The 13,241-nt window shown below is 51.4% G+C and overlaps 2 protein-coding genes across 3 annotated transcripts in view; one reads left to right on the forward strand and one right to left on the reverse strand.

The window, feature by feature from the left end:
- The window catches only part of Wipi1 (WD repeat domain, phosphoinositide interacting 1), a 28,561-nt gene extending 19,327 nt beyond the window's left edge, over window positions 1-9,234 (forward strand). Inside the window, exons 9-13 of one of the 2 annotated variants that reach the window (XM_047546416.1) lie at window positions 3,585-3,749; window positions 4,413-4,520; window positions 5,161-5,279; window positions 5,675-5,775; window positions 8,694-9,234. In XM_047546416.1, the coding sequence (XP_047402372.1) occupies window positions 3,585-3,749; window positions 4,413-4,520; window positions 5,161-5,279; window positions 5,675-5,775; window positions 8,694-8,741 (541 nt within the window). In that variant the 3' untranslated portion in view covers window positions 8,742-9,234. Of the gene's footprint in view, window positions 1-3,584; window positions 3,750-4,412; window positions 4,521-5,160; window positions 5,280-5,674; window positions 5,776-6,081; window positions 6,796-8,693 lie in introns of those variants that run through there. The other variant, XM_047546417.1, reaches the window with a different exon arrangement.
- The window catches only part of Arsg (arylsulfatase G), a 90,108-nt gene continuing 86,077 nt past the window's right edge, over window positions 9,211-13,241 (reverse strand). The window contains exon 13 of the mRNA XM_047546419.1: window positions 9,211-10,315. Coding sequence (XP_047402375.1) covers window positions 10,041-10,315 — 275 coding nt within the window. The 3' untranslated portion in view covers window positions 9,211-10,040. The remainder of the gene's footprint in view (window positions 10,316-13,241) is intronic.

Below are 13,241 nucleotides of genomic sequence, written 5' to 3' on the forward strand. Positions count from 1 at the left end.
TTTCAGTTTCCTCATCTGTAGAACAAACAGTGATAGTACACACATCTTAGACTTGCAACAAAGACAGCCCGAGTGTGTCATTATAAAGCATTTAGCAGAAAGTAAGCCTGGCAGATAGTAAGCACCAATGAGTGCTAACCAGGGATGCTGTGGATATAGTAACATTATCTATTGCCACCACATGAGTTTGGCAAACACTCCCAGTGTCCCTGAGTGACAGGAGTGGAGTGAGGTTTGGTCATAAAGTATGAATCACAGTGTAGCCAAGGGTGTGTGTATTAGCTTCCTACTGTTGCTGTAACGAATTAGCCCAAACATAATGGCTTCAAATGACACATATCTATTATCTCTTAGTTCTGGAGATCAAAAACCCAGAACAGCATGGCTGGATCCTCTGCTCAGGGTTTCTCAAGGACAAAATGGAGGTGTCCTCATGCCAGCTGTGTTCTCATCAGGAGCTTGGAGGCTTCTCCCGAGCTCAATCCCATCACTGGCAAGAATGCAGGTCCTTGAGGAGGTGGCATGGGGCCTCCACTTCCTTGCTGGCTGTCAGCAGGCCACCTGCTCCTTAGGTACCTTCAAACCAGCAACATCCTGTCAGTTCCTCCTCATACCCTGGACTGTCCCACTTGCCCTCTGCCTTCCTTTTCTGCCACCAGTCAGGAAAAGTGCTCTGCTGTTAAGGACACACATGTGATTACAGCAAGCCCACCTGGGCAGTCACCTGGGCCACATAACAGCACAGCTCGGAGCTGATCTCATCACATCACAGGTTCCGGGGACCAGGACGTGGAGTCATGGGGCGCTTCCTGGAAACCTGCCCACTATGGTGTGCGTGTCCATTTACAGCTGCTGGGCACCTGCTGGGTGTGTGCCCGGTTCCCTTCTGGAGCTGCCTCTCCTGGGGCGAGGTGGAGAATCCCTCTCTCCCAGGCACCACCCATGCAGTCACTTGGCCCGACCTCTCCCAGCGTGCTGCAGGCACCGATCCTGGCAGCACAGCACGTGGCTCATGCCCTTCCTCAGGCTCAGGCTCCTCCTGTGTCTCGACGCCTCTTTTTGGTATCACTTTAGGGAACTGAAACGTGGAGTGTTAGTGATTTGTTTTTTCTTTTGCTCACATTCTGAAAGCAGGGGCAGGGTTAGCAATGATAATGACAGTGTACATCCATCGGGCTGTGCAGTTCACAGAGCACCCCCCTTCCTCTCTCAGTCCACAGTATTTCTGGAAGGCAGCAGGATAGGAGGATGGGAACTGAGGTTTCAGAGTCCCGCTCGAAGCCGGCTGTCTGCAGGTCCAGATCCACAGCAAGAACTACCCTTCACCCCCCACCCGGCTTCTGTGGAGTGGGAACTGCCGAGACACAGCCAGTGGGCATCCCCAGTACATGTTCTGGGTGGGATTCACACTGTGCCTAGAGGGGCCTCTTCTGTGGTTGGAAGCTCTCCTCTAATTGATAGACCTTCCATGAGAGAAGACTTTTTCTCCCTAATTAGAATAAGGTGGTGCCCGGCCTCCTTCACATATGTGCTCGTGTACCATGGTGTGAGGTGATGCTGGCCACTGTCACGTATGTGTGGGTGTGTGGCAGCATGATATGGTCCTGGTTCTCTATCCCTCTGAAACTCCGTGCCTGGGTGCCAGCAAGCACGTCGCCAAGTGCAGCGGTCTCCCATCGAGCTTCTGCCTCTCCTCCGGGGAGAGCGATGCTTGTAAAGCCTCTTCCCTGGCAACCCCACCCCCTCAGTGCTGGCAACAGCGAGGCTGCCGCTCCCCATCCTCTCCTGAGCCCTCTAACCTGTCCCTCTGGGGACATAGCCAAAGCTTGGTTTGCCCTGGGCTTCTTACTCTGCACACTCCCCCAAGGTTGTATCTGTTTTCTAGACTTTTCTGTCACTTTCCAGACAACCTCTTAGCCCTGGTCTCTCCTGGAGCTTCCGCTCACCACTACTGTAGTCAGCTGGTCCCTGGAGGTGGCCCATGGTGAAGATGCCTCTCACCCCGAGGCTCCCCAGGTGACCAAGTGCTCCCACCCACTGCTCCAGCCTAGTCCCCTGGGCCTGGGGCTGGGGCTTAGGACAGGAAACTCACTGCCCTCTCCCAAACTCCTCTGCTTCTGTCAGTGACTGCAGGTGACCAGGGGCCTTCCAGTCCTTCTGGGTGCTTCCTCAGCCTGTCTGTGAAGTGTTCTGTGTCCTGAATGATGTGCCTCTTCAGTCCTGCCTCGCTGGCTCCTGTCCTTACCTGTGTTTCTAACTTCATTAAGCTCATATTTGGTCTTGTTCTTTCCAGTCACTTTTGACCACTCCATCCTGCATACTCCTGCTGCATTAATTTTCTGAAAATGTCCCTCCTCCTCAGAAACCTTCACTCCTTTTATTCTGAAGTTCCCAGCTTCCTCCCTGCCCACAGAGCCCAGCGACCACCACCCAGAACCTCCCCCCCAAGCCCTTGAGTCTGAGAGACACCGTCTTACAACACTGCACTTGTCACATGGCAAGCTGCCTGTGGCTCCTGTAGTCCTCCCAGCAAGCCTACCAGGAGGGGCTCTGAAACACGGGAACAGGGTTCAGGACCCTCGTCCACCTCTGCTCCTCTGTGGCCCTGGAGGAGCTCTTGCCTGTACCACTGATGTGGCCCCACACAATTGTTCGTTCAGATGACTTTCTTTCCACGCATCTGTGTTGAGTCCCTGCTGCGCACACGGGGTCTGGTTGTTATTCCTCCTCGTACATCCCACCCTGGAACACAGGGCTCTCGGCCATGGGTGCAGGTGTGTCTAGAGGATCGCTTTCAGTTGAGAACATCAAGGCCCAGAGGGTTTGTCCAAAGGCCACCTAGCCAGTTGGTAGCCTGAGAAATGAGCCCACTGGGCTTCCGCAAAAGTTTCCACCCAGGATCTTGTCCCGCAGGTGAGTGGCGTCATAGCAAGGGATTGCGTACAGCAGGCCTGGTCCTTGACTTGCCATCCACTGTGAGGAGCATAGCAATGGGGGTGTCTCACCAATGGAGTAGTCACCCTCTTTGTCTGGTAGAGGCCTTGGAATGAAGTTCGAAGACTACAGGGGACCTACCCAGCCCCTTTGAGTTCTCTGGGCATTAAGAATGCTGGGTCCCGGGGGCTCCCGGGCTTTAACCAGACGTGCCCAAAGCCTCTCACCTGGAAGCTCGCTTCCCACTCAGTCTGGCTCGGGAGGTTTCACGCCGAGATCTGTCTGTTCTTCCCCGAGCCCTGCACGGGCTCCAGTTCATTTTATGGGGTCCACATATCGATTCCGTCTCGTTCTCTACCCTTGCCCTCTTCTGGAAATCTAGGAATCCTCTGATACAATCTTTTAATGTAAGAAAGCAGTAGCATTGGGAACCTTTTAACAGCTTTATAATGGCTCTTCTGAAGGACAAACAGGTCCCTGATGCTGTTTTGTAATTGCCAGAATAATGTGTCCTGTGGGCAGAACACTGTGCTAAAGGACAGCTTCTGCCTGCCGCGGTAAGGGCAGCTAAGAACGCGGGGCGTGCAGATCACTGGACACACGCCAGCGCCGGCAGCCCAGTCCCATCCTTGCCTCTGATTGTTCCCCAGTCGCCCAGAAGAACCTTCCACCTGGAGTGGCTACATGGGAAAGATGTTCATGGCTGCTACCAACTACCTCCCTGCCCAGGTGTCGGACATGATGAATCAGGACAGGGCTTTTGCCACCGGACGCTTGAACTTCTCGGGGCAGAGGAATATCTGCACCCTCTCCACGTACGTACCGTGCCAGCCGCCCTGCACCAGCGCAGCCGTGTGAACGCTCTTGCCCAATGCACAGAACCCCCGGAGGTAGAAGAGACAGGTGGCCCGGAGGAAGGGTGGGCTCAGCCGAGCCGCTGCCGTTCCTCTCTGGATTTAACATGGCCAGCAGGAAGCTGGCCTTCTGGTCATAATGACACTGTCTTAAAAACAATCCCTATTTTTGTGTAATTAGGGAAAAAGCCTCAAGTCCCAGGGTCCAGATTCCAACACCCAGGGGCTGACAGGTGTCTTATTTAAGAAGTTTAAGGGAGTTTATTAAAAGTCATAAGCCTAACCAGCTAAGAGGGTGAGCGGACAGCACACTTGCCCTGCCCATCCTGTAAAGGCTGAGACGTCTGGGTAGGCCAGCGTGTTGGCTGTCGGTCGCTTTTCACAGGGTGACAGTGCCAACACGCCTCGTTCTGCCTCAGCCACACAATTATGTTCAAAGACCAGAAAAAATCCTGCAAGTAGGTGATGAGCAGAAAGCCAGGGAATGGCCCAAAGCCCGGACCCTGGCCCAGCAGGGACAGGACTCTTGATGGCAGGGGAAAAGCGTGGAGGCTAGTGGCCAGCTGAGGCCAGGGTTGGGCACCAGGCTCCCGCTCTCTCGGTTCATGTGTCCCTCGCCCTTAGGATCCAGAAACTGCCAAGGCTGCTAGTCGCGTCTTCCAGCGGACACCTTTACATCTACAATTTGGATCCTCAGGATGGAGGAGAGTGTGTCTTGATCAAGACCCACAGGTAAAGACTCCGGCTTTAGAAGCAGGTGTCCCAGAGCTGCTGCGGGAGAGCCGTCACTGCGCCGGCAACGAGGGCCAGCTCCAGCGCCCTTGCTCCCCTTCCTGCCTCACCAGCTGTCTCGGGGGCAAGGCCCCAGCAGGCACCTGCTCTGGTCAGGCTCGGTCAGGTGTCTTGCGCGTGCCCTCCTGCCCCGCACAGTGCCAGGACAGGTAGCACTCAAGCTGGGATGTCTCCGTGCGCCGCTTGTCCTCCTAGCTGCCCCCATGGGTATCCAGCGGTGCTCACAGCATTGACCTGGAAAGTTCTCTGAACTTCTGTGGCAAGTGCAGGCTGACCTCTTGTCTTGCTGCCACTCCTTCATCTCTGCCCCGCCTATGTCAGCACGTCTCGGTGTCCCTGCCTGGAAGGGCAGAGGGCCAATCTCTGCCTATTAAATATAAGGGAAGGGGGTCACTTTGCACATGACTGACCCCTGGCAAGTTTGGACCACTCGAGTTCATACTGACCTAGCAGCGTGCTGGCAGGTCTATAATTTACACCCAGTAGCCAAGCGCAGACCTCCCGTGCCTTTCCTTTTGAAGGTGTCCTAGATACGTGGTGATTTCTTTTATTCCCCCTCCCCCTTAATTGCTGCCCGCAGCTTGCTTGGCCCAGGATCAACAGAAGAGAACAAAGAAAACGACCTCAGACCTCCCTTACCTCAGACGTACGCAGCGACGGTAGCCAGACCCAGCTCGTCTTCCACCTCCACTGTGCCAGGTGAGCGGACGCGGGGCCACCTTGTCCCTCGGCCCTCTGGGATGGAGGCTGCCCCTCCGCAGGGTATTCCTGGTGGCTGCGGCCTGGTACCAGCCTTCAACCTCGGGACTCTAGCCTTCACAGCTCCACCTGGGGGTTCATTTTCTTAACAAGCAGCATCAGTCCCTGTCTCTTGGAGGAGGGGAGTTTCAGGCTTTGGAGGGGGAAGGGTAGGTGGGAGCCGCCCGCCTCTCGGAGGCTCAGACACTAACAGGTGGGGACTGACGTCCATCTTGAGCCGCACCTGCAGTCGGAGGCAAAGACGTCTCCAGGGTTTCCTGATGGTCCTTCCTTCTGAGGTCCTGCCCCCGGGTCACGCAGCAAGAACTGACCATGTGGCTTGTTTCGTTTCTCAGGATATTCTGAGGACGGCGGGGCAGTCCGCGGAGAGGTTATTCCGGAACACGAGTTTGCCACGGGACCAGTGTGTCTTGATGATGAGCATGAATTTCCCCCTGTGAGCACTAGGAACCCTTGAGAGAGCCGCTCTGTCTGTCACAGGAAGCCCTGCCTCTGAGAGGGGCAGAGTGCCTTTCCCTGCTTTCCAGTCCCTAACAACTAATCCTCCTCTCTGAAATTCAGAGGGCCCCAGAATGTCACCCTGTGTGCCTCAGACCCTGCGGACCAGCCGTTGGGTGTCGAGCTCAAGCCCGACAGCCTTAGGATAACCAAGTACTAACCTGGGGTGTTTGGGCTGCTCATTACATTCAGAGGCCTCCGCTCCTTTCCTTTTCTTCTATACGCTGACTTTTCTGCTCACTAGGTAGGAACCTCTGCCTGTGGAAAACTCGAATTTTCCTAAGGCTGCCAGGGATGCGTCTGCAGAATGCTGCCTTTCCACTGCTGGAGGTAGTGAGTTAACGGGGCCTGGGTGTGTTTGGGACTCTGAGCTGGCCACAGGGAGCTGACCTGCTCCCAGCCTCCAGGCTGAAGCTGGGATGTGGGAGCTCACCTGAGCACCCTTAGCAGGGCTTCCCAGCACCTTGCTCCAGCTGTTCTGCAAGCGAGGTTCCCCCAGGGCTGGCTGAGCCCTGGGCTTGGTTTCTTCCAACATCTGCATCTGGAGAAAAGATTCTCTCCCTAGGGGGTTCCCAGGGCCTCCTTGGCCGCTGCTGCTTCAAGCTTCTAGTTGGAGCAACACAGACCCCTCTTACAAGCTTCTGTTAGAAAACATCCAAGAGGGGCAACCCAAAATCCTTTCGATTGGCAGCAGTAAGGGGCCAAGACTTGGACAGCCAACTCTTTAACCAGAGAGGAATGGCCATGTGGGCTGTGGCGCAGCACCCACAGGACCTGGGTGCAGAGCGCCCTCTCCTGATCCTTGTTTTGTCGGGTGAGATCCATTTGTTAGAGTGGCATGCAGGTCGGGCTTCTTTCTTCCCCAGATCCGTGGGACAACCCCGTAAGCCTATGTGGCCGCCCCCGCAAAAAAAAAAACCTTGTATGGGCTATTTGTGCACAACGGGGGGACATCTGTGGCTCTGTGGACTGCAGTATACATTTCTGGCTTTTAATAGGCAGGTTGCCAAATACGTTGCCAGCCAGCGATATTTTTATTTTAGTGGTGGACAGGAGTGTGCTTAAAAACACTAATTATAAATTTTAAAACATCTGTTGGTTTCCTGCCCGAGAGTTGCTGCCTGAGCCCATTGTTTTGCCTCTGAGTTCCCATGACGCCAAGGAGCTCTAAAGGGAGTTTCTCTGTCTCCTTAAGAATTGGTTATTTACCTGAAGTTGTGCCTTCTGGGAACCAGAGCACTCTAGGTCAGACGCAGTGGGGACAAATGTGACCACCCTACTCCGTCAAGGTTTAGAGCATCCAGACACTCACTGGGTTCCATTTCAGTAATTTTGGTAAAAATATGTGAATTCTATAAAAAAAAAAAAAAGTACTAGATTATTAGATTCTTAATTGTAATCAGAGCAAACCTTGCAGTCTCTTATATTTAGAGATTTAGGGTATTAGGCGACTGGCATTTAGGAGGTAGTCTGTTACAACCTGTATGAAATAATAGGTACCCTGTGTGCATCTGGGGTTAAAGAATTAGAGATGCTTACTTTAAAAACTAGTACTCGGGCTGGGGATATAGCTCAGTTGGCAGAGTGCTTGCCTGGCATGCACAAGGCCCTGGGTTCCATCCCCAGCACCACAAAAAAAAAAAAAAAAAAAAAAAAAAAAAAAACAACAACTAGTACTTAAACTTGTCACCAGGCCTGTTCACATATACACTGCCAGGAAGCTGGGAGCAAGCCAGTTGTCCTGCTTCCTTCTTACGAACTAAATGAGTGAGAGTTGGTTTAAACTGCATCAAGAATCTTTATTAATGCAAGGGAGAGGCTTCCTGCCTGCAGGAGTGCTGGACGCTGAATGAGGTCCCAGGGGATATGCGTGCAGGGCAGGCGTGAGGCGCGGTGGTGGCCACCAGAGCCAGCCTGTCCTTTAGCCTGCAGGTGGATGGCGGGGAGGGGCCGGTGCGTCCCCCGAGGTACAGGATCAGTAGCTGGCAGGCGTCACTGTCTTGCTGCAGGCGGACCAGGGGCATAGACGCTACTGGGATGCTGCCCAGCCTGGTGCATCTCAGTCATGCCCATAGCAGCAGAAACGTTCAACCAGAGATTCTAGAAATCCTCCCTCTGCCTTTATCCTTGCCTGGCCTGTTGCAAATATTTGTCCGGAATCCACCTCCTCATTCATTTTCCTAATAAGCTTCTGAGACTGGAAAAGGATCCTGGAGTCTCAGCTTGATGAGAATCACGTCTCTTCCAGGGAGGAACACAGGCTGCCCGGGGGAATCTGCATCAGGGCTCCCTGGGCCTCGGCCTTAAGAACATGGGTCGTCACTAGTGATCTTTGTAAAATATACTGACGATGCCCTGCATTTCCTTACTCCTCTTTGCTTACTTTGCTCTGAGAACAATGGAAGAAAAGTGAATTGATCATTTCTGGCAGCTTAGGGAGAGGCTGTCTTCCAGAGGGTGAGCAACCTCTCTTTCAGTAACAGGCCAGTGTTCAACTCTGTGCATTTTGGGAGACAGCCTTAACCTCGTGAGCAAGACTAAGGCAATTGGGACCAAGGCTATTTACTGACTTTTCTATAGTGACTTAGCACTCTGTGTTTACAAGATGAGCCTTTTGCTAAAGTAGACACATGCTCGCACGCACACATTTTATACGCAGTCAGCATTTCAGAATCTGTGCCACACTCATAAGATATGGTGTACGAGTGAGGGTCAAACTGTGGTCAGGTGGAAAAGCTCCGCAGTGCCCAGCCTCCCTTGTGAGCCCCCCTGGCACAGCCTGCCATGTGGGTGACCCAGCCTGCCCGCCAGCCTCTTCCTGGGAAGAATAAGGACATTCTGTTTTGATTTCGGTAGATAATCTTGTGCCGTGGAAGTCAGAAGGGCAAAACGAAGCAGTCATGACAAGACGTGCACCTCAGAGATCAGGACATCCCCTGTCAGGTGGTTTTGGAGAGAACCAGGAAGGTGGAAGAATGGAGTGCGATTGTGTGAGCAGAAAGGGGACAGGAGCCTGGGTGCCGCACTGCCTAAGCCACAGGACACGGCTGACGCCTCACCAAGCCCCTCAGCCTGGCTGCCTGTGGGCGTGGGGGACACTGCATCCATACCACTCTGTTTAAAATACCTTCAAACCACAGTGTAAATGTTAGCTAACCATATTGGTATATAACAGGAATTTTATATTAAAAAGGGCATCCTTTTTAAATGTATGCTGTGTAAAAAAATGTACTTACAGGAAAATCTCTTTGAATTGTACTTCTTGTTTCTTGTATATTACATACATGTAGAGAGATACTATTTTAGCCAGGCAAAGTATTTTTGCAGTGATTGGAATAAATCATTTATTACCTTCGAGTCCCATTTAGGACACTAATAATAAAATCATGGCAATGCATTTTTGAGTTTTCTTAAACTTTATTCTTGGGGGCTTCAGGGTTCAGGAAGAACTCCTAAAATCTTTAGAGTACACTCATTTGACCTTTAAAGGGGGAAAAGGAGGAAGGGTCATGGGCTTAGCCATCGACTCTTGTGCTCCGAGACCTGGAAGGAGCCTGACTTCATCTAGTCCAGATCCTGCTTCTTGAAGCATCCCATGGAGCTCGCAGGCACCCCCAGACCTACTGAGCCAGAATCTGCATTTGCACAAGATCCCAGGTGATTTGTATGTTTATTATACATGGAATAACTGGGGTGCAGCTCAGTGGTAGCCTGGCACGCATGAGGTCCTGGGTTCAATCCCCAGCACCACAAAAGAAAAATACATAAAGATGGAGAAGGTCTACACATACTGGTTGGAATCAGTCTATCTAAAATGAAGAGGAAACTAAAACACACCAGGTCTCTGCTCTGTGTCGGGTAACACACGAGGCATTTTCAGGAACTGCCTTACTTAACCTTCAAAATCAACTTGCAAGTGAGGTTAAATAAGTGCCCAAGTTCAGAACCTGTGCCCGACTCTGAAGCCAGGGAGCATTCCACTGCGCCATGCTCACTGCCCCCAAGCCAGCTCAGCTCAGCTGTGTCTCTCAAGATGGCATGGAGAAGGGACAGTATGCAAAGCGGGGGTGCCCAGTGGTGGCCCCCAGCCAAAACTCGGAGACTTGTTTTTACAGCATATGTTGGTAAAGAAGGCAAAGCAAGTTTGAAAGTGAACCTGCCCGTCTGATTTCTGGTCATCCCTCCAGTGGAAAAACTGGCCTGTTACTCGGTTTGGCAGCGGCAGGCGACTTGGTAGGGATTACAACAGGGAATTACTGAAGGATCCTGTGTGTAGTCGGCTCTGGAGACGTTGTCATTGGCAATGTCTTGAAAGACGTCTGCAAGGACCTTCCTGACCTTGGGCAGCACGGCCTGGTACTCGGCACCCCCTCTTGGTAGAGGAACGCCTTCCGCAACGTCGTCTTGGAGATCAAAAATGAGAGGGAGCCGGTGTTGCTGCTCAGGCCCGGTGCTTCCGTCACAAGCTCTGGCTCCACCTACAGAAAGGATGACCACACGGACCACATCAGACTGGACCACGACTCGGAGTCAAGAGACCCGGGACTGATTACAAATGGAACATACCAGCACTTGACACTCAAATGATGGTCTGCCTGTCAAAGAGATGGCCATGAGAATCTATTCTCCCCTCCAGTGAAGATCCTGTCAGGCACAGTGATCTGGAGATCTCCTTGGAGCCAGTAGAACATTCCTGCAAAGATCTTTCATCTCTGCCCTTGCAGGGTAAACCTGATTCCTTTGAAAACTGATTTCTTGAATACCGATTGGTGAATTAGATGGAAGGCAAGGTGAGTAAATTCGCTTTGGGTTGAAATGCAATTCTTACACGGATTAGAATCTGGCTGCTCAGTCAGTCCCAAGAGAGGGGTGACAAGAACATTTGGAAGGACAGCAGTATCCTTGGCTCTTAATGATTTCAATGACACCCCTCCCCCTCTGTCTCTGTAAAAGGGAGTTAAGGTATTTGGCAGAAATAAACATAATTGAATAAATAAAAGTAAGTAGGAAAGAGATTCAAAAATATAGTCTGGCAGGGCGCGGTGGCACATGCCTATGATCCCAGCAGCTTGGAAGTGCTGAGGCAAGAGGATCGTAAGCTCAAAGCCAGCCTCAGCAACTTAACAAGACTGTCTCAAATTAAAAAATAAATAAATAAAAAGGGCTGGGGATGTGAGTCAGTGGTAAAAGTGCCCCTGGGTTAAATCCCCAGTACAACCCTGACCAAAAAAAAAAAAAAAAAAAAAAATATATATATATATATATATATATATACCATATATATATATGCAGTCTGCCTCTGAGCATCTTAGTATCTTAGTATCCAAACATTATCACTCTTTGGAAATTAAAATTTCCCAAAGACATTATCAACTTCTTAGGAAAAGCTGAACTTTTTCTGACCTTTGGGTCTGAGAAATCTTCCAGGGGCTCCTCCTCTAAAAGGTCCTGCATCATGGACTAAGCAATCACATTTTTTTTTTTTCTTTTTCTTTTGGTACCAGGAATTGAACCCAGGGGCGCTTAACCACTGAGCAACATCCCCAACCTTTTTTGATTTTATTTAGAGACAGGGCCTTGCTAAGTTGCTGAGGCTGGCTTTGAACTCACAGTCCTCCTGCCTCAGCTACCTGAGCCTGTGGGATTACAGGCGTGCACCACTGAGCCCAGCTGCCCAATTACATTCTTAATCAAAAAAAAAAAAAAAAATACAACTGTGTGATTAGGATGGTCCTGATGTGGCTTGATGCTCAAGGACAATTCAGCAGAAGTAAATCTAAGGGGCCAAGGCCATGCTACCTAAGGATGCAGTTTTCTGATCCAGTCTGGCCAGAAGTAAAATTTGAAATATTGAGAAGAATCAATAGAGTGCACAACCTCAAAGGAGCTCTCCATTAGTGGTTTGCCTCCCGTAATCAAGACACAGGTTGTTTACAGAGATCAGGGGTTACCACCCCTGCCAGAGTTTGGAGAAGCATTTGACGGTATTCTTCATTACCCGTAAGGGGCACGTGAAGTGACATGAGCTTTGGCAATTGAGCAAGCAAAAGTTGAGACCGACTCCTCTTGTAAAACTCAACTAATTCCTTTTGAGGGAATAACAGTTTGTCTAGAACTACCCTCTTCTAGATAAAATAGTAAATTCTAGGCAATGCACTTAAAAAAATTTTAAGACAATAGAAAATAACCAAGACAGGCAGAAACTGGAAGAGAGTCAACATTTGAAAGAAAGAAGCCACCCTGGCTTGGATCTGTTTCAGTTTTCTCCTGGGGACATTTCCCAGTCAGTAGCCTGAAGCTGCTAGAAACGGAGACCAAAGCTGAGGCCTCTCTGGTTGGAGGTGTCAGACTTAGGACCACCACAGAAGATGAATACGGATTGGAGGGAACCCTGGGGAGGAGGCAGCCATAAAGGTGAAGCTGCCAAATCTACACAGATCTCCTTCGAATCCTTGGCTGACCCCTGACCTGCACATGCCCAGGACAGAGATTCCAGCAACAGCCAGAAGACCAAAATAGCTCGAGAGCAGTCTGATGCCACCGGCTTCGGGGAAGGGTGCAGAGCAAGGTTCCACTAACTCAGAAAAGCCTCAGGAGCGCCTCCTTTGTCCCACCAAAGTCCCAAGCAGTTGAGGCGAGGGGCAGAGGTGAAGGACACAATCTGGAGGACCAGAGTTAACACCCTAACACCAAGCCTCCAGAAACTCAAGGGGACCAGCTGCTGACCGACCACCTGTGGGGACAAGTCAGCCCTTACAGCAGGAAGCAGAATCTCCACGGCGCGCCTTTGACAGCGGCCAGCTTACAATTGTGAAAAACCGTGACATAAGTCGCCGCCAGCTTCCACCCTGGCACCTGAGCAATTTGGAAACCGCCACTCCAGCCTAACAAGTAAAAAGCTGACCAAACCGAAAAATCCAACAACTCTGCTAGATCTGCCTGAGAAGAGGGGTCACTGGGCAAAACCACTGCCCACAAAGTGGAAAGACAGACGGACGGACAGAATCACCACTTACCAGAGCAGAGCTCTCCAGGGGCACCAGAGTGGGAAAACCCAAACTGGAACGGACATATCCCCTGGAGGCTCTGGGTAGACAAGTCTAGGAGCCAGGCCACCGAGGACTCCCATGCCGCTTTTCTTCTTGGCAGGGCTGGGATGGCACCCAGGGCCGATCCCAGTGGGCCACACCCCCGCCTGGACCCCTGCACGTGTGTGAGCTATACCTCCAGGAACTCAGCCAGGTTCTCACAGGAACTATTACAGAAAAATCCCCTCAGGCTTCCAGAAGAAGGAGGAGAAACGCAACCATTGTTAAGAGCATTCTGTTCATCCTCACGTAGCCTGCACTCAGGAGAAACTATTTCACCAGTACCTAAATTATTGGATTTTTTTTTTAAAGAGCC

Source organism: Sciurus carolinensis, chromosome 3 (genome assembly GCF_902686445.1).
Source record: "Sciurus carolinensis chromosome 3, mSciCar1.2, whole genome shotgun sequence".
In the NCBI taxonomy this organism is placed as follows: domain Eukaryota; kingdom Metazoa; phylum Chordata; class Mammalia; order Rodentia; family Sciuridae; genus Sciurus; species Sciurus carolinensis.